This window comes from Polypterus senegalus, chromosome 9, assembly GCF_016835505.1.
Source record: "Polypterus senegalus isolate Bchr_013 chromosome 9, ASM1683550v1, whole genome shotgun sequence".
Taxonomy (NCBI): domain Eukaryota; kingdom Metazoa; phylum Chordata; class Cladistia; order Polypteriformes; family Polypteridae; genus Polypterus; species Polypterus senegalus.
In genome coordinates, this window is record NC_053162.1 from 77,429,571 (window position 1) to 77,453,040 (window position 23,470).

The 23,470-nt window shown below is 37.4% G+C and overlaps 1 protein-coding gene across 1 annotated transcript in view; it reads right to left on the minus strand.

Annotated features, from left to right (window-relative positions):
* Positions 1-23,470, minus strand: part of LOC120534873 (zinc finger homeobox protein 3-like) — a 68,415-nt gene that overhangs the window by 41,413 nt on the left and 3,532 nt on the right. Inside the window, exon 2 of the mRNA XM_039762389.1 lies at positions 12,202-12,698. Coding sequence (XP_039618323.1) covers positions 12,202-12,698 — 497 coding nt within the window. The remainder of the gene's footprint in view (positions 1-12,201; positions 12,699-23,470) is intronic.

Here is a 23,470-nt window from a genome sequence, read left to right on the forward strand (position 1 = left end):
GGACACAAACCCTAGTTTTGTAACTCTGAGGTCCATTTTATATAATATTATAGGTATGCAAAACACTCCATAATAAAGAATGTTTGTTCACGTAATGCTTACAGGAGAGATGTACCTTTAGATTCCGAGCACCTAATGTGTGTTTTATCTTTGTGAAGTAAGTGAATTCTACTTTTCTTCATTTTTTCATTCTTTCTACTTCATATCAGGGCCATTACCCTTTCAGAATTATTTCAAGTAATATGACTTGTGTCTAATTATTAAAAGGAGTTTCTGTATTTTAATACATTTTTGTTTATTATGGCAACAGAGAGCGAAAGTATTGCATGTCGGTTAATCATACAAGTAAGAATTGTACTGTGCTCTATGACAATATTAATACCACAACAATGGATAAATTGTAAAATAATATTATAGCGGTAAGGGACTTGATGGTAGTTAGAGATACTCTCCTCATGGATAAAAAGGAATGGATTCATAATTCACATGCAGTTGTTGTCCATGTAAAGCTTACATGTTCTTCCCGTGACTATGCAAGTTTTCATCTGGGTACTCGCATTGTCCTGTCATATCCACAAAAAGAAGTGGTGACTCTGAATTGCCTCAGTGTGAATGCAGGTGTGTGTATGAGAGTGACCTGCAATGGGATGGCATTGTCTCCATGTTTGTTTCCTCACCCTGTTCCCAGGGCTGCCAAAACAGTCTCTGGTGCATGAACCTTGAATTGTATTAAGCAGATTTGAGAATTTATGTGAAAAATGTATGTGTGCATAATATCAACGCACTAGTCTGGCTCCTACAATCCTTGAACTGAAGTACATGGGTTCACAAATGGATTGATTTGTTATGTTATACCTATGACACTGGTTCAAGCCTGGCACACAATGCTACCATGATAGTCAGCATATCCCTGCCACCCCAAAATTATACCCGAGTTCAGTAAATGGATGGATAGACTTAATTATTCCAAAGTAACCGTAAAATAGCAGTAACATTTATTTGCCTGTAGGACCTTTGCGCATACCTACAGGAAAGACAGCCTAATAAGGAGCCAAAAAAAAAAAATTTTGTGGCACAAAGCATTAATCTGAGTGGCGGCTGAATAAGCTATGCTGAAATCATCTTCGTCAAGTATCGTCTGATTGATCCACACGAACGAGAGAGAAAGAGACCAATAAGCATTTAACAGGAAGCAAATAACAAGAGCCCTTAAACAGCAAAACAGATGATAAGTCATCTATAGTAAGAAAGGTTAAAACACAATACCAATATGCACTGCTCACTTGATTTATGAATGCAGTTTGTCTTTTACAGCTTTTTTTGCTGTGCCTGAACGTAGCATTAATGTGCATTCAACAAGTTTGCTTACAGTTCTCTTATTGAAGGCTGAAAGACAATTAGCAAAGCTCAATAAACATACTTTTTTCTTTGTTTAACTACACGCTAAATAATATTGACAACCTCTGACGATGTTGGCAACGGGAAAAGCGAGAAAATGTTGGTGCGCATCCTTGAGAAGGATAATCCTGGAGTAAGGCAAGGCGAACCCTTCTACAGAGCAGAGGGACTGATGAAGAGTTAATGCTGAGGCTGCCTAGGCTACAGGGTTTCGCTTCATCCTGAACCTTTCCTTGAAGTTTTAAGTAGACATTTTCAGCTGTGATTCCAAAAGTGAACTGAAAATATAGTAAAAAAGGATTGTTTCTCTTTTTTTAATTGCATGCTCAATACACAAGTACATGCATCTATTTGAGCATATAATACTCTGCCTGGGTCGAATCTTAGATTTTTCTTTCTATATTTTTGTTAAAACTGGTAAAACAATTACATTTGCATTAGACTAGTTGATGATATTCCCCAAAGTGACTAATCACTCTGTGATGTCTATATCTACTCTATATACTGGATCTATCTACCTATTATACATAACATACTGATTAATTAGTCACTCTGGGGAGTGTTATCAAATAGTCTAATGCAGCTTTTATTTATTGATTTATTTATTTATTTTTAACAGGGGTTTAACTCCCAAAACTCCTGAACTGCTAAGCCACACTTCCTTCTAAGCTGAAAAATAATTTGTTGTAAGGTACTTGTGATGCTCCATCAGGCTTAGCACTTCTCTGTTGTATTTGCAAACCTCTTGTCATTCATGTGTTCATTTTACAAAACTTCATATTCTAATACTGGATTATGAGAAGTCAGGTTCTACTTTGTCAGTATCAGGCATGCTGCGTAGGGTGTGCTAGTCCATTACAATCACTCACGGAGTGATAGTTAACTTCTTCCATTTTTTGTTGTCATTTTTGATTCAGTGATAGGTCGTGCTATTACTTTAATGCCTTTATTGAATCTGCAGTCTGTCATGTTGGTGTATTCTTCAAATGTGTAGCATTGTAAAGCCTTTTACATTAGTTCTTACTATAAAATTTGTAATACATAAGACTGAAACTAGAGTTTTAAATACCTTTCACTGTTACGATGACATCTTTACCTGATTGCTGGTGTCCCGAATCATTCAACATATGCACAACATTTTTTGTAATAGTATGAAATGTAAACCTTGCAGCAAGAAACCTTGTTTGCCTGGATATAATTACACCTAACTCTCCAAACGGTTTGACAGAATTTGCATATTTGCTGCTGAAGATGTAGGAACTAATGTTGACTGCCAAGTCACTTGTTGCATTTAGTTTTTTTTCCTGCAAGAAGGGTGCAAACAGGTTGCTAATTGAGAGGTACTGCATTTTAAGGTTTGCTACAAAAGACACCCTCTGAAATGCTGAATCAATATCAATTACTACCATGGCCAAACAGACAAAATGACTTCAAAAATAAAAAGGCAAAAATAAATGCTTCCCAGGATCATTTTGCTGAATTGTACACTCGCTGGAAAAAGGTATTGTTGCCGAAGGCCATTACTTCAAAGGAAATTTTACAGATTGCTATCTGCGCAGAAATCATTCCAAGACCTTATAAAAGTACCTTGTACAAACAGTACAGTGATGACAAGCCATGTCAATGACGACTGTCACAGATTTCCAGGTGCCCATGGGAAGTTGTACAGCAGTAAATCTCACAAATAAATAAATTCATAATATTTTACTAATAAAATATCTTTCAACTAACCATGTGAGTCCACATTTTCCATTAGAAGGTTCAAGAGGAGTTGGAGTCTATCTTTGTAGCCCTTGGCCCAAGGCAGAAAGCAATTGTGAACGACATGCCAGTTATCACTAGACATGTTCATGGGTACGGCTACAGTCACTCACAGCAGACCATTTTGAAATGGCCGATCAATCTAACGCATATGTCTTTGAGATGTGGAAGGAAGGAAGTATTAAAAACAAAAATTTATGTCAACACAGGGAGTATGTTTAAGCTGCACACACTCAAAAGCTGGAATAGAGCGGGACAGGACAGGATACATGCAATATGTAACATGTCGGAACACTGTCGTTAGCATTTTACTGCCTGTCCCTATCTGTGCACTGTTTGCATATTCTCTGCATCTCTGGGCTACCATTTCTACAAGTATTCTGGTTTTCCCCTGCATCCAAAAGATGTTCATGTTACGTTAACTGGCAAATCGAGATGAGTCTTGTGTCAGTGCGTGAGAAGGACTGGTGCTCTCTCCAGCTGACTGCAACCCTCAACCAGATAAACAGAGTTGGGGAATATTGCGTCTCTTTTCATTTAGTGAATCTACTTTTAAATTACAGGGTTCAAGGAGGGATGGATAGCAGTTAGTGCAAGGAAGAGACAAAATGTGTACAAGGACTCCAGTCTACCATATTTCACACTAATGCACACACCCTCGGTCAGCCATTCTGTGCCAGATTAGAGTTACAAATTTACACATTTACGTAAAAAACAATTTTTTTTTTTTTTTGGGAAAACCCTAGTCTATGGATAATCTAAAGAATAACAGATTGTATATACTGTACATAAAAATGAAAGTCTTCTAATACCAAACTGTCGTCATCTCTATTAAAAATGGGGAAATAATAAAATAAATTTTACTGCAAAGACACAGGCTTAGAGTCACAGTAGATTATCTATTACTACAGTTAACACTGTGGTGAACAATAATTTATATTCTCAAGAACAGCATTACTGGCTAAAATAATGAGACTTCATTAGGTAACGGTTGTGGAGGCCCTTGCTTTAATATCCCGGATGCCATCCAGAAATGTCAGAGTCATATCTACACTGACATTCTGAACTGATACCATAACACACAATTAAAGGAAGTATTTGCATTGCCAGGACTATAAAGTAAGCAGTGCTGTTGCTTTAAGGACACAGAAGCTCGGCTTGTTGCTTGAGTGACAGGTATGGTGAGTCTAGAGTGAGTGCTTTATTAGCAGGATAGTACCAGTAAATCAGGGCAATGTTTCCAGGAATCCAGCAACCTTTTGCCTACGAGCGCTATTACAGCATGCTTGCTGGCTAGCCATGCTAATTGGTACAGTATCTCCTCTGAATGAACCTTTTTTTTTTTTTTAAGTCTCTCTCTCGGCTTGAGACAAAAAAAATACAAAAACGCTTAAGTACTGGTGAGGAGAGTGTGATTTAGCTGGTTCTGTTCCTATTAAAAATGCAACATTCACATTTTAACATAGATATCTGCAGGTCACTAGACTGACAAAAACAGCACAATATGATTAGACTTAAAAAAGAGATAATGGACTGTATTATAAGGCACAGAATATTTTAGACTAAAAAAATCAACCGTAATACTGGTTATTCACTACTAGAGTTAAAATGGAGCTTCTCACAAGTGTTTCCACCGGGGACAATAAAATATAGCAGCAAACATTCCAGTTTTTGCTGTTAAAATGGACACAAACCTCTGACAAATATTTCTACCATCTTTATCAGATCTATAATGGACATCACCCCTGTAGCATTTCACATAGGCACACCATCTGAGTCTGTTCCACTCTGTAATGCAATAGAGTCATCAGTGTTTCTTCTTATCATTTCTAACAATATAGTATTCATCTTAATTAATACCATCTAGTTTAATTAACCAGGATTTTCCTTAAAAAGATTAACTTCTTTGTTGAATCTGGTAGCATGATCCTTAGCTTTTCGCAATGCCATAAGGCTTAAACAGGCTTTAATATTTGTGGACGGCTTTCTTAAGAAACAGGGTCCTTTAGTATTGCTAAAAGGCTTTGTAAATAAGCTACATAATCTTTGATATAATAGAAATAAAAATGTGCTCAAATATACCAAGAAGCTACAAAAGTGTAGCATCCATTAGTTTATGTAATAGCTATTTATCTTTTACATTATGTGAAGCCTTCTGGTAATATATTACATTTTAATTATTGTAATCCATTTTACAAATCGACTAGGTAATTTGGAGAATAATCGTGTCTTATTAAGTTTGTAAAGATATAGCAGCACTTCATAAGGACTAAAACAAATTTTTCAAATCATACATCATAAAGCAGAACTCATTTACTTTGTTTGCACTTCCGTGTCATGATTACCAAATACTGACATTTTGAAAAACTGATTATATGACAAACAGGATTTGCTTTCTTTTATTCAGTTGCTGAAAAACATCAGTTCCTTTCTTTTGCAAATATAGGATTTGTTTATCTTGCTTTCCTGTTTTGTTGCCATTAACATATAAGCACTGTACTGTGAACAAGATTTTGCCCCAGCCTGGTTTCCACTATTATGTATTTTTGATAACTGAACATTTTCAGGTCATCGACCAAAATCTTGTTACATGAACAAATAACACAATTTTAGACTTATTTCATTTATCTGTTGAGTTAAATAAAGTTATCCAACATGAACTGGAATTGTGTGAAAAAGTAACTGCCCCTAGTCACTTCAACCCAACCCAATTAAAAGGATAATTAGAGTCAGGTGACTGCACACAACCTGCTTGGCTTAATGTAAATCTCACTTATTTTGACCTTGACCATTACAAAAAAGTTAGACTAAGCAGACATATGATGCTACCTAAAAATCAGAAAAAAAAACTCAATATCAGAGAGGAAAGGGCTACAAAGAAAATTCTAGGATCTGGAACTCAACCGAGACCCAGGGTTTCTAAATGGACAACACTTGAAACAGGAGTGAATCTTCTCATGAGTGTCCAGCCTGCCAAAAAGACTCCAAAGCCACAGCATAAACCAAGAGTCCTAAAAACATCCAAAGAACTGCAGGCCTCTCTTTAGCCTCAGTAAAGGTCAGTGTTCACGAATCTAGAATCAGAAAGACACTCAGCAAGGATGGGCTTCACTGGAAAGCAGCAAAGCGGAAATTACTACCAACAGAGAAGAACCAGGATGATTCTGGGGTCTGTTGGGGTAATTTACTATGGACAGATGAGGCAAATATTTAACTTTTTGGATAATATGAGACCTGGCATAAAGCAATCAGCATTCAACACCAAGAATATCATACCAAAATTCAAATGGAATGGAGGTAGAGTGAAGGTATGGGGATGCTTTGTAGCCTCAGAACCTAAATGAATTTTCATAATTGAGGGAACCATGAATTCTTCTCTGTATCAAACAATTGTTAAGGAGAATGTCCAGTCATCCGTATGTGACCTGAAGGTGAACCATACTTGGGTCATCCAGCAAGACATTGAATCCAAAACACAAAAGTAAGTATACATCAGAATGGCTGCAAGAATCAAAATTAAAAAGTTTTACAAAAATGTAGACATAAACCCCAATAGAGATGCTTTGACATGATCTGAAAGGAGCAGTTCATGTTCAGAAATATTTCTGAATTAATACAGCTCTGCCAGGAAGAGTTGCCTAAAATTCTTCCACGGGGACGTGTGAGACTGCTATTCAGTTATAGGAAGTGTATGGCTTGGTTGCAACTAAATTGGTACAACCATTAATTAGGTTTAAGGGCTCAATTAATTTTTTAGGTACCTTTTATGCAATATTATATTTCAATTGGAAACTTGAAAACATTCAGTGTCAGAATTGTGCAATAATAGAGAAGGTCAGGAACATGTGATTTATAAATACTGTAAGCATTGATAATATATTGCATGTATGGATACAATGAACTCTATAAGCACTAAACTCTATAACCATCTAAGCTGCAGTATCCAGAATTTGAATAGAAAGGAATAGGAGCTCCACATAAAACAACTGATGCAGAAATATGTATTGAGTACCCTGAAACAAACACAACCAACCAAAAGAAACCTACTGAGGTATTTTCTCAAAGGAGCCAGTCTAATTTGTCTCTGCAAACAAGAATGTGACACCCTAACCATACCACCCAGGGCTCCCCAACACATTACAACTTCAGTTTAGGATTTCTGCCCAGTTGCAATTTTACTGAGGGACAGACACTAAAGACAGTAAGACAGACACGAAGGCAATAAGAGTATCTTAAACTCTTTTAAACTATATATTAAGCTTGATGAAGCCACAAACATTAAAGAGCATGCTAAAAGGTTGGCCTCATGTCACTGAAAATGATGCATTCAGAGTCAAGCCATTGCTTATGTGTGAATCTTAAAGGAACAAAATAAATTCACAGTATAAGAAATTAATATATAAATAAATCTAAATCTAAAGATGAAAAGCATGTTGAAAGGTAAATTTGGAATATTCTAACAGTTCGAATCTAGAGTTTGCATAAGAAATAATTTACCAAACAACTGAAGAGAATTTAATAGAATCTGTATTGCACACATATGCACATACAGTGATGGGGGGTGGGTGTAAACCTGCTATGTGTGTTGGTAAAGATCCCCCTTGTGATACTAACAGCACTTTCTCTCTCCCTCTCTCTCTCTTTCTCCAGTCAAACTGCATCTGGAGTGGATTTTGTGCGAGCAGACACTGAGGAACATGATTACATTCAGTTAACTGCACTCTAAACTGATTATGCATGTGCCAAGCTAATGGACTACATTTGCAAGAGGAAAAATAACATCCAATCAATCTCAATTACTGCAGACCGCACCGGCCCCCGAGACAAGGAAGGTAGCCAGCTAAACCCAGCACTCCGCCTTCCTCCTGCCCCTTTCTCCAGTTTTCCAAAACTCAGCCAACATAACATCCATTCCTTACCTCCTGGCCCAGGGTACTGGTGCCAAGGCAGCATGACTCCCTCTTTAGTAACTTGTCTAAAAATGACCAATGACTGACTAAACCATTTCAACCACCTTCATAATCAAGCAATAAAGCAATCAATCAAAGCCAGCATAATCGTTTCACTAATTGCGCTTTTTGTTTATATTCTTCTTACAGGGGAAACTTCAAAATTATACTTTTTTACAACTATGTTATATATCTGAGATATATATATGTATCTATATATATATATATATATGTATCTATATATATATATATATATATATATACAGATATTATATCAAACATAGATAGATAGATAGATAGATAGATAGATTTTACCAAACAGACCTTATGACCTACAACTGCATAATTACAGTAAATCAGGAGCTTTTTACTGCATGACTTACCTGCACAAATCCTACACAATGTCAAACACTGCTTTGTGGGATATTTTTGTACGCTTACAGAGAATACATTCCCTCACCCAATAAGAAAGAGAGTGGCCAAACTGAGCCTTCGGAGGCCATTACAAATTCCCACAAGTTCTGTGAAATATTTCTTTGCTTTTTTAAGTTGTTTAATTTAGTCTCTTTTACTCCAGAGAGTTGACAGGAGCTGGGAAAGTGTGCACTATTATGCACAGTGGTAAGAATCAATATGAATTTAAAAAATCCTTTTGGGACAGGGTTGGGGAAAAAACTGTCTGGACTGAAATGGTCCTCCAAGGATCTACCTTACCCAAACATTGAAGGAGGAGAGTGCGAATGGGAGCAGTTCAGGTGTCATCCTGTGCAGGATGTCAGGAAAGACATTCTGTGAACTCACAGCAGGTTTTCTCCCATGTCGGTGGTCGTCGTGGTCAGGACACATTACTTTTGCTTTTAGAAGGTTTTTCAGAACATTCCGAAATGTGGGGGATATTTTTAGAAAGCCCTAATATGGGCTGCATACCACAGACTCTCAAATTATCCCATCCAGCTTAGCTCTCAGTTTAAATCATCCTTTTTAATTCCAGTAATTACAGGCTCCAATTTATACGGAGCTCTGCACAAAGGGGCTGCTTAATGCAAAACAGTTTGATTTGGGCAAAAAGTCCAATGGGGCTTCCACATCTTTCATTGAGTTTGTGCTGATAGGTTATTTTCAATTTCTTTCAAAAGTTCTGAAAAGTTTGATAAAGATTTTTTAGACAGAACTGTAATCCAGCAGAAAGACCATCTTTAATGAGGTAACAAGAGAAAATATGGCACAACCACAAAGAAATGTTTTGAGTAATTTTACACAATTGTTTAGAAAACGCACCAGTAAATGCAAAAAAAAAAAAAAAAAAATGTGATATTGGATAACTGTTCTTAACGGTGTAATGCACATAAACTAACACATAACAAAGTAGTGCACACAATGGGTGTAAGGGACTTCACTTCTCCGGTGTCTTTGCTTTGGAAAAAAAAATGACTAGAAGTACAGTTTATCAGTGGCACTAAGCAATTCATGGGTTTATTTAAAAAATAATACATATAAAATGTACTATGATTCTTTGTATTTGAGTTCAGAACAATTTCCAATTTTTTGCCACCGAGCATAAAGGGGAATATGTTCTTCAATAAGGTAAGAAGAAGAGAAGTAAATTATAACTGCTTGAAGTTAAAACGTGAAAGATGTTAACACTACCAGTATCAGTCTGAATGCCTTAAGACATTTGCTAGTGCAACATATAGTATGGCTAAGCCATTGGAAATCAACAAAATACTCACTTAGCCGAGTTTTGTCATGTGGCACCTTGAAATGTGTTATGTTGGCCAGCTGATGAACTAAATTACCAATAGTTTTTTGACTTTTCTTGGCTTTCACTATTGATGAAATACTCAAAATGGCTTCAACAATTGCTTTGAGTAATCTGTTGACTGACGCTGTCAGCAGTCAGCGAGGTGAAAAAAAATCGACTCTCAATTTCTCCTGGAAAAATGTATGTATGACCAATCAGCCAACACTGTGGTGAAAAAAAGGGTTTAAGGGTAGTATACATTATATAGCCATAGCTGGAATAATTGCTCAGTAGTGAAAAGCAACAGATTATAAAATATATTGTGGGCAGCCAGCATTTAAACCATTTTTGATTTATTAGTAATTGAAAGTCATCTATACTATATGGGTGTCAAATGTAGCAAGTCCCCCCTCTCCAAATAATTCCTGTCATTGTATAAAAGAATACAGAAAAATCAAACCGCATGTACAGGGCTCCTCATGAGAAAAAAAATAACCTATGTATGCAAGATTTCAGGAATAACAAAAGTAATTTCTCTTCAGAATTGAATCTGGTCACAGAAAAAAAAGACAACAATAAACACAAGCTGTGGCTTCTTCATCAGCTTTAGATTAACTAAAGGATAAGCAAAGAAAGGAAAAACACACACAGATATCTAAATCTCCATTTTTGTCTTCCCGACATCAGAGGGTTCTCTTATGGCCAGTCTAATTATGACCTAGCCATGAATATTTTTAGTATTTCATAACACAAAAACCCCAAAGCAACTGACATCAAGTTTTGGTGAAACAGAGGCAGGCAGAGAAAATGAGATAATGAGGGAGTATGTCATTGGTTCCTTTTCTCCTCTTTCAAAGGCAGCAACACAGCTGCTATCCCCTTCTCCCTGCCGATGCAAGTCTCTCATACGGCAAACATAGATTTCAATAATAACTCTGAAACATCCTAAAGCATAGGGCTGATGACAGAATGGTTTATTTTTATCAAGAGGAACAAGGCTCCAATTGGCATCTGGGCACAGTGCCATTACATGGTGGCAAAATCTGGCATGTCTACACTCCAGCCTAAAAACCTCAACATTTTCCTGCATTTATGGCTCTCACTGAATATGCCTGAGGGTCAGCTCAATTCGCAGAGCAACTAATGTGTCTGAGGGATTATGTTACATATTTTAATCATTGTGGTATTTGTAAATATCCTTGCTACGTGTTTGGACTTGAGCAATGAAGGAAATTTGCAAAAGATTTCTGGATCACCATTAGCCACTACCATTATAAGCGATGCCCGGTCATCATCTTTATCTGTCCGTCTTCAAGTGATTACTCTCTCAGCCTTGTATCACATTTTTTCCCTAATACTAGATGCTTGTAACGGTAAGAAGAGTCACTAATTTCAGGTTATCTAGCAAGTTTGGAAGCTTCACCTTGCTAAAAAATTATTTTATGCTTTTAAATTGGATGCAAATATCATCCACATGAAGATAAGCTGGAAAATGCCAATAAACAACAGTCCACTTCTGAATCTCTGTCACTCTGGGACTCCAGGCCAAGCATTTCTCACTATGGGTTTTCACAGTTTGCAAGAGCCAATGGGGTTCTACCTGCTGGCTGATTAAGAATTCCCCCCACTTCCAGTCCGACTTGCTGCCAGTCAGGGTTAAAGAGAGCATCAAGCCAGTAGCGGACGGTGAGGAGGGTAGGTAAGTGAAATCAAACCAGTTAGATTTATGGTGATTTGTCCTGGAGTGTTCATCCTCTGCCCATTATGGAATGATTAGAGGAAAAGGTGAAGCTCAGAGTCCAGTAAAAATCAATACAGCTGTCGAGAACAATTCTGCCTCCCTGCCGGAGGAGAATTAGCACACATCCCTCCCATCATCCTTCCTTATGCTCATTTTCTCTCTCTCTCTCTCTTTCTCCATCTATGTCCTGTGAAATCTCTCTCTCTCTCTCTTCTTTACAACTCAAGCTTTTTTTTTATCCTCCTGGTCTATTAAGACTGCAGAGAGACAGAGAAAGAGAGAGGGAGAGAGAGTGGCATTATTAGCCAAATAAAATAAACCAGTCAAAGGAAATCTAGCTTCAGCAAATTTAAAAATTCTGTCCTCCTACATTTAGGTTTTACAGGAACAAGCCAAAATAACCCAAACTTTGCATCCTGGAGGTGAAACACCTACTTAGAATCACCATGTAGAAAGGGGAAGTCTTACCTGTGAACACTTGGCTCATCTTTCCAGAACAGAAATTTCTGCACAAGCCAGGAAATGGAAAACCTCCACATAAAGTTAATCACAAAACGTACTAGTTAAGTAAGTTGAAAAAAAAAGGCAGACAGCAAAATTTTGTCACATACCTTGTATAGCTTCAGGCTGGCCTCATGGCGAGAATGCACCGTGTGTAGCTGTAGTTTCTCTAGGCTGTTGGTGTAGTAGTCACACGCATTGCACTTCAGGTGGACTGGATTGCCGATGGCCACGCACTTGAGGCGCCATTCATTGCCTTTCCCCCCTTCCTTGATGTGTGCCACTAGCTGGTACTTCTGTATATGTTTGTCCGTCTTGCAATGGAGCTGGAAGTTGGCCTTAAGCTGGGTGGTATAATGACAGAGCTTGCACTGATGTGAATCGCCTACCACGGCCCGCCATTCCTCTTCTGGCAAGCTGCGTTCGGCACCCATGTGCAAGCCCAGAAGCTCCAAGTTGTCGGTGGTGAAGCAGTTGCACACAGCGCACTGGAACAACTTGAGGGAGGGATCAATGGTTTGGGAAAGGCTCTCCCCTAGGTTGATCAGCTCCTCAGACACCAGCTGACCTCCCCCCAAGCGCATGTCCAAAGGGATTTCGCCACCGACTGCAAACACAACCACAACACACATGCAGGTCAGGTCAGGCTTTGTGCAAAAAACAAACCATCCAAGGATTGTAAATCTCTTCTAACTATATACACTCATGGAAATATGCTATCTATATATCTATAATGTATATATCAAAGATATAGCACACTTTGTACAGATATTCATAACCAATAAAATTTTAAACACAATAGAAGAATGTTTAACAGGTACAAGCCAAAATAACCCAAACTTTGCATCCTGGAGGTGAAAGATGACAGCTGTCAAACAATCAGCATTTACAGACAACATGAACGACATCATTTAGAGGAACTTTGTGAATATGTGCTGGCAAGTGCTTTAAAAGAACTTTGGTTTTTGCACTTTCTGTACTTCATTGTAAAGTGTTTAAACTATACACTGGCACACAGAAAAATACTTTCCTTGCCACGTGCTTCTTGAAGCACGGTAGAAATCCACATAAATGATATTTAATTTTGCACAACATATGAGTGTTAATTTGTTGTTTAAAATACGATCATATCAGATATTAACAGAGATCTTCTATATGACTTTATTATTTGTGACAGATATGGTAAAACGTTTTCTGGTCAACATTTCTAACAATATCTAAAAGAATGTTTGATGCACAGTATACAAAGTCTGGTTTATTTTTGAGTGAACTTGCATTTGATAGATAGATAGATAGAAGTATGGTATAAATATACACCATTATGTGTTGCACATAGGACTATACAGTACAGGCATTTCTAAAATGCACAAAACACAAATACATTATTTTTTTTAGCATTGGAGCAGCTAGATTTTTTAAAGAAATAAAACAGGTTCATTTATACATTAGATTAGTTCAAAACATTAAAAGACAGTATGTGAAGAGCATAGGCTGCAAAGAATATAGAAACCGAATCTCTTTACCTATTTTTTCTTCTCTCCAGTTATACAATTCAAAATAGGGTGTAAAATGCACAGAATTTGCATATTTGTAAAAGTCCAATGGGAAGGAAGTCAATGAATCTTCATTCTTACTGAAAAAGAAATAACCTAATTGCCCTTTCTGAAAGCCCACCAGCACCAATGACCAACAGATGTGATAACGGGTAAACCTTTTATAAGATCACATTTGTTCCCTTGCTTATTTTCACCATTTTCAGCTTGTTCAAGTTTTTCATAGATGGTACACAACTCCACCCAGCCTTGCTTATATTTCTCAGCCTAACTGAAATCTGATAAGCAGTACCTTCTTTAATGACAAAATAACCAAAAAGATTTCAATGTAGTTCCTGAAATAAAAATAACTCAATTAATGCTGTGGCCTCCAAACTAAAGCTTCAAAATCTGTTTCGGTTAAGAAAAAAACTTGCTCACTTGGTCTTTTAAGTTAAGTAGGGTATTTAATACAGACACAAATGTAAACTTCTTCAAAAAGGATGTTGATTGGGATGGGGGATGTAAAACAGACATTGAAAGAACAAGTAAAGAAAAACACACACACACGCACACACACATACAACAAAAGCTTTCTAGTTCTTGCCATTGCTCCCCTGATTTTTAATCTATCATTACCCAGACTGAAAGCACAGCCTGACCCTGCCTGACTGCACTAAATTAATTCCAGCGGCCCATTTTTATTTATTACTTTGGTATGCAGGCTGTAGTCTGACTTTTCTCCATTACCTGAGTTTTTACAGCCAGGCAGGAGACCTTGGCAAACCCTCTAAAATAAGTCAGGGCCTGATGGGTGACACCACTCCCTTGCTTCCCTTGTTGTTTGGAAAGTAGCCTCCCCAGATACAAATACATTTTCAGATAGGATGTGGTTGGTTTAGTGACATTCAAAGCCAGAAGCAGTGATGCATCCTGTCTATGGTCCTTGAAACCCAGGCTCTGACCTGCTACACTCCTTCCCGACTCTGCTGTCCGTATGACCAGTGAAGTTCACGCCAATATAGGACTGTCTTTGAAAAACTAAGAACTGGACCATGATCAAGCATACCGATAATCTGCCAAATTATAGCGTTAGAAGTTAAGGGTGAACTAATATCACTCTCAACTATTAAGTGCCTGATCTTAACTCATACTTTATTCTGTAAACATTTCCATTTGGAATGCATGTCTTGTGTTGAACTAGATGTTACTAAAGCAGTAATAGACACGGGTGCACAATGAGATCGGTATGAGAGTGCATACAAATATATAAAATATAAAGTTTATGGTTAACACCAAGAATCAGGAGGCACAGTAATTGCTTATGTCTGGGAAGGATCCTTCTCCATCCTGATTCAGAGGAAGGATTAAAGACAGCTTACCAAGCACATCAAATCTGCATTATAAAGTCAAGGTTAGCCATGCATCTGATCTAATTTTGAATCTTTATGGAAGTCCACTCTTCTAAAAGAGAGGCAGCAATGCAGGAACATGTACTTGCATGCACCAGGGTGTTTAAGGTCGACCTTTATTGCCTGGTCTGGACATTTTCGTATGTAATCTTTCAATTTTTTTTTTTTTTGGAGGGGGTGAGGAGCAGTAACTGAGATGCCTGCAAGGAAACTTGTACAGACAAGTCTACAAAACAGGGGGAAAAAAAGAATATATATAAAAATAAATTAATTAATAAACCTGAAGTTCTGTCAGTACTTTCTGTAACATACTTATTAAACATTAGTCGGAAAATTAAGCAGATGGCAGAAGAGAAAGAAGAATTAGTCACAGCGATCAATTCTTGTCGACTTCTTTGAACTTGCCACAATCTGAGACAAGTCTGTACAAACTTTGGCTTTGCTGCTGGCACGCGAAAATGCTCTGCTCGGCAATGCTGCAGCCCTTACAGAGTGTTTTTTTTTAAAGACCATGATAAAAATTTATGGTAGTAATTATAAAAAAAGAAAGAAAGAAAGCAAACTCATGGCCAACATTTATAATCAACCAAAAACTGTACACTTTTGTTGGTACCTAAGTGACTTTGCATTTACAATTTTTTAAATATCCATCCATCCATTATCCAACTCGCTATATCCTAACTACAGGGTCACGGGGGTCTGCTGGAACCAATCCTAGTCAACACAGTGCGCAAGGCAGGAAACAAACCCTGGGCAGGACGCCAATCCACCGCAGATTTTTTAAATATTTAAATAGTATTATATGTTTTAAGCAAAGTAAGCAACACCCCACCAATAAAGTTCTCAATATCATCTAGCTCATATTTAATCACCCATTACCACATTCACACAGTCCAACTAATGCCTTGGACTGGAATGTTTTATACAATAGAGAGCATAAAAATGGTTTAATTTTAGGAAATGGTCATAAGGCATATTAGTAGATAATTAAAATACGATAATGAATCACATTTGAGTTGTAAACAGTATAATACTGTTTTTCTAACTTGAAGCCCTGCATTGCTTAGTGGCACAGTAGTTAGTTAGAACTGCTGTCGCACACCTCAAAGACTCATAGCACATCTCATAGCCTGGTCACTGTTTGTTTGGACGTATGCACATTCTCATCATGTCTGTGTGGGTTCTTCTCTCAGAGATGTGTACCTTAATTTCCTTGGTCACTTTAAATTGGTAGAATGAGATGGTATAGAATGAGAAAGTAAGACAAAACTGGCCCAGTTCAGGAATGGCTCCTGACTTGCACCTGAAATGGTCAGGAAAGAAGCCAGCCGACACAACCCTGAAGAAGTGGGCACAGAAAATTAATTTGTTGTTTAATGAATTCTTGCCACTGGAAACAACCAGTCATGACTTTTCGTCATTGTTTTAGTAAAGGTGATAGTTTGAGGAATTCATAAATTCCAACTTGTCAAAGTTACCTGTATTTTTAAAACCCTGCTCTTCCGTTTCTGGCATTTTACTTATTCCTGTAAATCTGCATTTCAAATACCATACTCGCATTCATAGCCTTGAATAAGTATTTTTTTTACTTATTGAAAATACCTGGCACTAGTACAGTGGATGAAAGATGCTCTAAAATCAGCACTATTTTAAGAATGTAGTCCAGTCCTTCGAGCATTTAGGAGTTACACCACATAAGTCAACGGCGCGTCAATAGAGACTAACCTTAAAGTGCTGAAGGTTTAACTGAGAATACAACTATGATTAATACAAGCAAATTATGGTGTATTTTAAGACTAAATTAGAGTCGAGTTTATTATTTGCATTTGCTACAGACGCTTCTCTGGATTTTGGAAATATGCACTGTGCTAAAGAGATACAGGTCCAGTAAGGTCCAAAAAAACAAAAAATAGAACTGGCAAAAATGTAAATTCTTTCCAGACATTGGACCAAGTGATATTTATGTTCAGCTAGCTCTGTCTTACTCATACAGATGCCCCTGGCAACAAAAGCAACCCTTCCGAGTTCAACAAGGCAGGTGTGCCCTGGGGCAGCGGGAAAAGAGAGAAATCTGGCATCTCCGCCAAGAGTGAGCTTGTTGGTTAGGAAATTAAAAAAAAAGACTTAACTCCTCCACAAGCACAGTGTTGACTTATGTGGTAAAAGTTATCATAATGCAAAGCTATGAATAGCACATCTAAAAGACACACACATACACCAGTCTGTGCTTGTGTGTGTATACGCGTACATTCTGTATATATATTTTTTTCCCACATGTGCATACATTAAATGTGTAAATTTCTAACTGTCAGACCAATAGTGTCAAAAAAACATAAAAACTATAAAAACCAGACTATGCAAAGCAAAAAAGTACAAAAGTCCACTCTCCAGACTCTACTGCCGAGTAGATGAGCAGTTCACTTCTTGTAACAGATGCTGACAAATACTTGAAAATAAAACAATATAAAATTTGCCTTAATGTTCTGAAAATCCATATTTTCTGTGTATATGCCAGATATGCTTTAAAATATAAGTGCAGGCCTCCTATACATTAGGCACAATGCAGGAAAACATTTCACTACTTCAAACAGGCAATCTATTGACAGTGAATCTAGACTTGCTTGCCATAAATCCTGGCCTTGAGGTTCTGGCATTACTAAACCCGAAACCCAGTCAGTTTTGTCCACATAAGAGAGAATACCCTTGCACGGCAAGGGTGTGATTAAACACTGTGAAGAACTAATAGCTGGACAAGAAAATGAATGGTATGCTAGAAAGAAGACATTTGCGTGCACGTGTCTGATGGCTGAACTCTGCTTGAGCTTTAACGCTTATAACAAGCCTCAATGTCCAAAGAGAAGTTCTCTCTAAGTCATTTCTTATCATACTGACTCTTTGGTTTCACCTGGAGCATCTTCTAGCTTCTGCCACATTAGCAGCAAAGTGAAGCAAATATCCATTAAGCTGCTATGCAGTATTCTGAAGTATACTGTTAAAAGTTTTAAAAAAAGAACACATTCCAAATATATATAATCGGTCTATAGTGAACACCTTCTTTTTTAGTAGAAAATTCGATTTTATTTATTTTTTACAATTATAAAGTGACCTTCTTAGGTCACAAATTACAAAAGAATTAAAGTCTCATGTAGTTTGACGTCTGATGTCTTAACTACTCACCCAAGCTGCCCAACAAGAATGGACACTGGATATGAACCATTAACGACAGGACAAGAAATTAGATTTTCAGATTTCTGATATCAGCCAAGTAACCTAACATCTGCTTATACAAACTCCAATGCCTAGCCCTCACGTGTAAAGTCGTCCAGCTGAAGAACTCCAAATTCACATCAAGATTTGTCTGTCTACAGTTTATAGGTCGCACTGAATTTACTTCTGTTAGAACTGCCTCTCAGTGCCCTCATATCCATCGGTGTAACACCTTAGGCTGTTATACATACTTCAGTCCCAGAACTGAGTGGTTTAGGTGTAGAAACAAACTCTTCAAAGAAATATGTTCATCCTGACATGCTGAACCAGTGAATATCAATAAAGCTGATCCAGCAGAACTCTTTCAAACAATGAATTAGGTACTTGAATGCACTGATGGAAGTAAAGGGGACATGTATTCAAGATGGTAGTCAAGAAAATCATTCTTGCACAAATTGGAATCTGGACTAAACTGATCACAATCATATGCTTAAAGTGGTAACCACAAGCTGTTTTTGTTTTAATTTTCACATGAAATTTTAGGACCATGTAGCAATTAGCTAATGCAACGACTTTGATGGACTAAATGGTCTCCTCAAATTTGTCAAACCACTTAGATTAGATAAATCTTATTAATCCCATGGGGAAATTCAAATGCACAAACTCTTATGAATATGTAAGGCTCTTAAGCAATTTGGTTTTTTTTTACTTATGATTGAGTTACCACTTAGGACAGATTGTATGAGTGAGGAAGTGAAGCCTGGCGACTATGAAACTCAGGGAAGTAAGGTTCTAGGTTGAATAACTTTATGCATGTAGGAGTAAAGCCAGAGTACCCTGAGAAAACCCCCTACATACAGAAGGAAGGTACAAACTCCCCACAAACAGCGACTGAAATGAACCTCACTAAGGCAGTGTGGCAGTAGCACTACCTACAGCACCACAATGTTGACCCCTACATTCTTACTTCTCATGAATCAGACTATCATGGGACCCGTGAAACTGCATCTTTCGATCCAAAAACAAATATGTCTTTTACTGGACAGCTACATTTCATTCCCAGTGTCCAAATCTAAAAACAAGCATGCTATACTTTTCTGAGATTTTTAGTGAATTTAGGTGTGTTTTCTAAATGGAGTGGATTAGAGCCCTTCAGAAGTTTTCTCTTCTTACACTTTATGTATATTTTTTAGATTAACCAGTTTATAATGGGTGCCACAGTAGTAAATAAGCTGCTCCTTGTTGGCCACCATATAATTTGTGCTTGTGTCTGCTTATTTTTAATTGGCCGCTGGTTAAGAACAAGACAGAGTAACAATCAAGGAGAGAGAATATTCACAAGGATGTAAACTAAAAAAAAAAAAGAAAAAAAAAAGAACAAAGGCAATACCGGCACTCCCATGCACTAAAAGCTAAAACAGGAATAAACATCTTGGAGAAGAAAGGACATGCTGTTGGGAATCAGTGACACTTCAAACTCAGAGCAGAGATAAACCATCTAATTAAACAGTAAGTTGTACACTGATGTGACAGAATGACCTCTAATTATGAAACTGGTTTGGATGAGAGCAAACAGCCTGGGGCAGCTGGGACGAATGGGAAATGGCCTAACTTAACAACAGAAGAAAAGGTTTTGACAAGAACAGGACATTCAGTGCAATGCAGAGCCCAACAAGTTCTCTAAGGTGCTACATTCAATTTCACTTCTAAGTAACTTCTCCCATAAATGCAGATTTGGTGTGTGGAAATATTTTAATGCTAGCCTGTTCCCATGGGTGCCCAATACTTTTTTTTTGGAAACTTTGGCAAAATTCACACCTGGCCTCGACTTTGTATTGTAACTTCTAACACAACACTCACTTTGCTAACTAGATTCAACTCTTTCGATCTCTCTTCACAGTTCATATTTGCCCAGTGCTGCAACAAGTGAAGTATCTCTTTTTTGGACTTTCTCTAGCACTCTTATGGTGTCACAACTGGTAACTTTGTTCACTGTGTAACAGAAATGACAAGTGTGCTTTATTGTTTAACCAGACACTCACTTGTCAGATTAAGCTATCAAACTAAATGTCCTTTTATTGCCTCTTAATCACTTCTGGCTGAGTCCGCCCAGTGTGATGCATCAGGCACACTTTCTTACTTCAAACCACTCTATTGGGTAATCAGTTTAAGTTTTCCATTTTATTTAATTTGCAATATTTATCCCAAAATCCTCAACTGAATTGAATGGATTCAAAGACAAATAGATGGAAACCTTAATATTTGTTTCCATTAAACTTAATTTGCCACATATTCATGCAAATCTGAATGCTGTCCACATCATGCTGTCGGGATTTATGCTGCACTAAGGTATCAGTTAAACCAAATCATTTCAAACTACTAGTGTTGGTTATATTTTATTTAAATCATTTCTAAAAAATTAAAAGAGTAGAGTCCAAGTGCTGATTTTTAGGACCCTAATTTGGACATTTAACCCCTAAGAATCCTGTACCATAACCTTTTTAAATTTGTTTAAGCCAGATCTGCAAAGACCTTCACCCTACACGCTAAATCCCTGCTACTTACATACTAATAACAAGCCTACTGTGAAGTACCTTATCAAATTTTACTACAGTATCATGGCAGATAACATCAGATGCTCTACAGCTACAAAAACATATTTTATGCTCCCTTGTAAATAAAAGCACAGCAGTAAAATAAGATATCTTCTGTCTAAAACCATGCCAACTGTCAATTAACACTTGGGCACAGGAAAACCATGACTTCTATGTAGAATTTAATTTATGTACAAACCTGAATCAGTACTGAAATCTGGGTACTCACCACTGAATGAAATATTCAACCATGAATGTGAATTCTGATATTGTAAAGATTTGCATGAATATAGTGGGTACAAAATGGAATCAACAGGGTACAGAATGCCTTATCATACCATTTTCTAAGCCTGTTTAATCCTGAGCAGGCCCCAGCAAGCATAGGGCACAAGGCAGGAACAACCCCTGAACAAGGTACCAATCCACTGCAACACGCTCATTATACCACACCCACACAAGAGCCAACTATTGGCATAGTTTCGCCAATCTACCTAACCTGCATGTCTTTGGACACTGGGAGGAAATAAGAGCTCCTGAAGGAAGCCCATGCAGCCCCAAAAAGAACATGGAAACTCAGAGAAGACTGGAGATGCAAAACCTGGACTTCTTACTGCAAGGCACTGTGCCACCCTAACACCCTGAAACCGAATGCCCTGCTTTAAGATCTTTATGGAAGTGCCTTAGCTTCCATTGCATTAAGAGGAATTAAGAGAGAAAATGTCAAGGTCAAATACACAGGCAAGAGTCGGGAAACAAAAAAGCATAAAGAAAATCAACATCTAAACCAAGAATCAGAGTTGTGGTCTAAAAACACTGCAAGAAGGTAACAACTAGAACTTAAAGTTTGTTTTTCTAATCTGATCCTAATATACTAAAAATTTGTATTTGATTAGATGTGCTGAAATAGAGGGCCCATGATGATGACACACATCAAAACGCCATCCTATCACACAACTCGAAAGAGATATAATTTCTGTAAAGAACATTGTTGTGGCCACCAGAAAAATACTAAATGATGCCATGTATGGTAAAATATTATTTCAAAATATACTGTAGCTGTGAAGATAGCCTTGACATAAAGCCAAACAATGTCCATACTAAATATGAGTACACAAAAATACAAAAATTAAAACTACAGATCGATTAATGTAGACTATGACAATGCTTTTAAATAGATGGATGGAATGAAAATCACAAGATGAGCTGGCAATCAAGGAATTCTGAACTCCTTGGTGTAATGGAAAAGCTGAGCACATCACATATGATGGCTTTAGATGAGAGAAGGGATGTGGAACTGTATTAAATACCCAGAATCGTAAAAAATATCGTTTTCCTTCTACGAATTCTGTAAATTGTCAAAACATCTACAATAAAACTAATCCATCTACAGAGAGGGGTTGAATTTTTTTCAATAGAAATATTCTGATGCTGTTTAATAAAATATAAAAAAATAATAATAACTATTCCCTAGGAAGTAGATTTCTCTTTATACCACTTTTCACTCAGCATTGTCCCAGACATTAGGTTTGTAAGGGACAAGTGGCTCCTAAACTGCAATGTATATTGATGATCACTCCACGGAGATAAATTAAATAAACTGCTCAGAGAAGGTTTACTTGCAGTTTTGTTTGACAAGATATAGTCTATGTGCTGTTCATTGTTGTTTCCAGATTGAAATAGCAGGTGATAATAGCTACTTACCAAAACCTCTATGGTAGAGAAAAAAAACTAAATGTACGGTGCAGGGCCGCTGCTTAATCTTTAGGATATTAGGTGCACAATTAAGTCTTCCATTTAAGTATTCTAAGCTTCAAAATGGGAAGTTCGTCTAGCCTTTTGTATGTTCAAAAACTGGTAAACTGGCATTATCAAGGGCATAACAGCGACCAACAATGAACAGGACACCAGCTCAATGCAGTAGCGCACTTACACTTAGATACACACTCAGGCTAGCTGGCCTACTTGTACAAACTCGCTTATTAACAAAATAAGTGGAAAGAAAACCCACTAACTTTATACAGATAATATGATTAAAGCAAGATTTAAATCCAGGACTGAGACGGCAGCCCAACTTACAGCACCATCATACCAGGTCTAATGGGAAGTGTGCTACATGAACATGCATTAAATTGAACTAAAAGTTTCGTTAAACGACATGCATTATTTTTTGGGATAGCGCTTGGCTTTCAAGGCTTTTGTCTTCTTAACCAAAAGAAATATTCCATAGTCTCTCACTCAGCTGCTCCTGTGTGGTACACACCACAGTCCTTCCTATCCTATTCATGTAACACATGACACCACTGGTTTCAAACTGGCTTAATCTACATCTGTTAAGACTTTGGTTGGGTGGAGGAGTTTTGGCAACTGCTACAATTTTCAGAGACCCCCTTGTTACTCAGGATGTGCACTTCCCCTTCAAAAACATTGACTGTGATTCTGGATTAGCAACCAGGCAGACTTTACATTACAGATACTCAATTTGGAGGCATTTAACAACAGTCAGCTGATATAGTACCACATTAAAGCTGACATTTAAGGTATTATTACAAAAACTAAACACTGGTGAGGACGTTTGCAGTCTGATGATAGGTCTAGAACTGTAGCCAAGAAAAATAGTTAAAAAGCTGTCTTCAT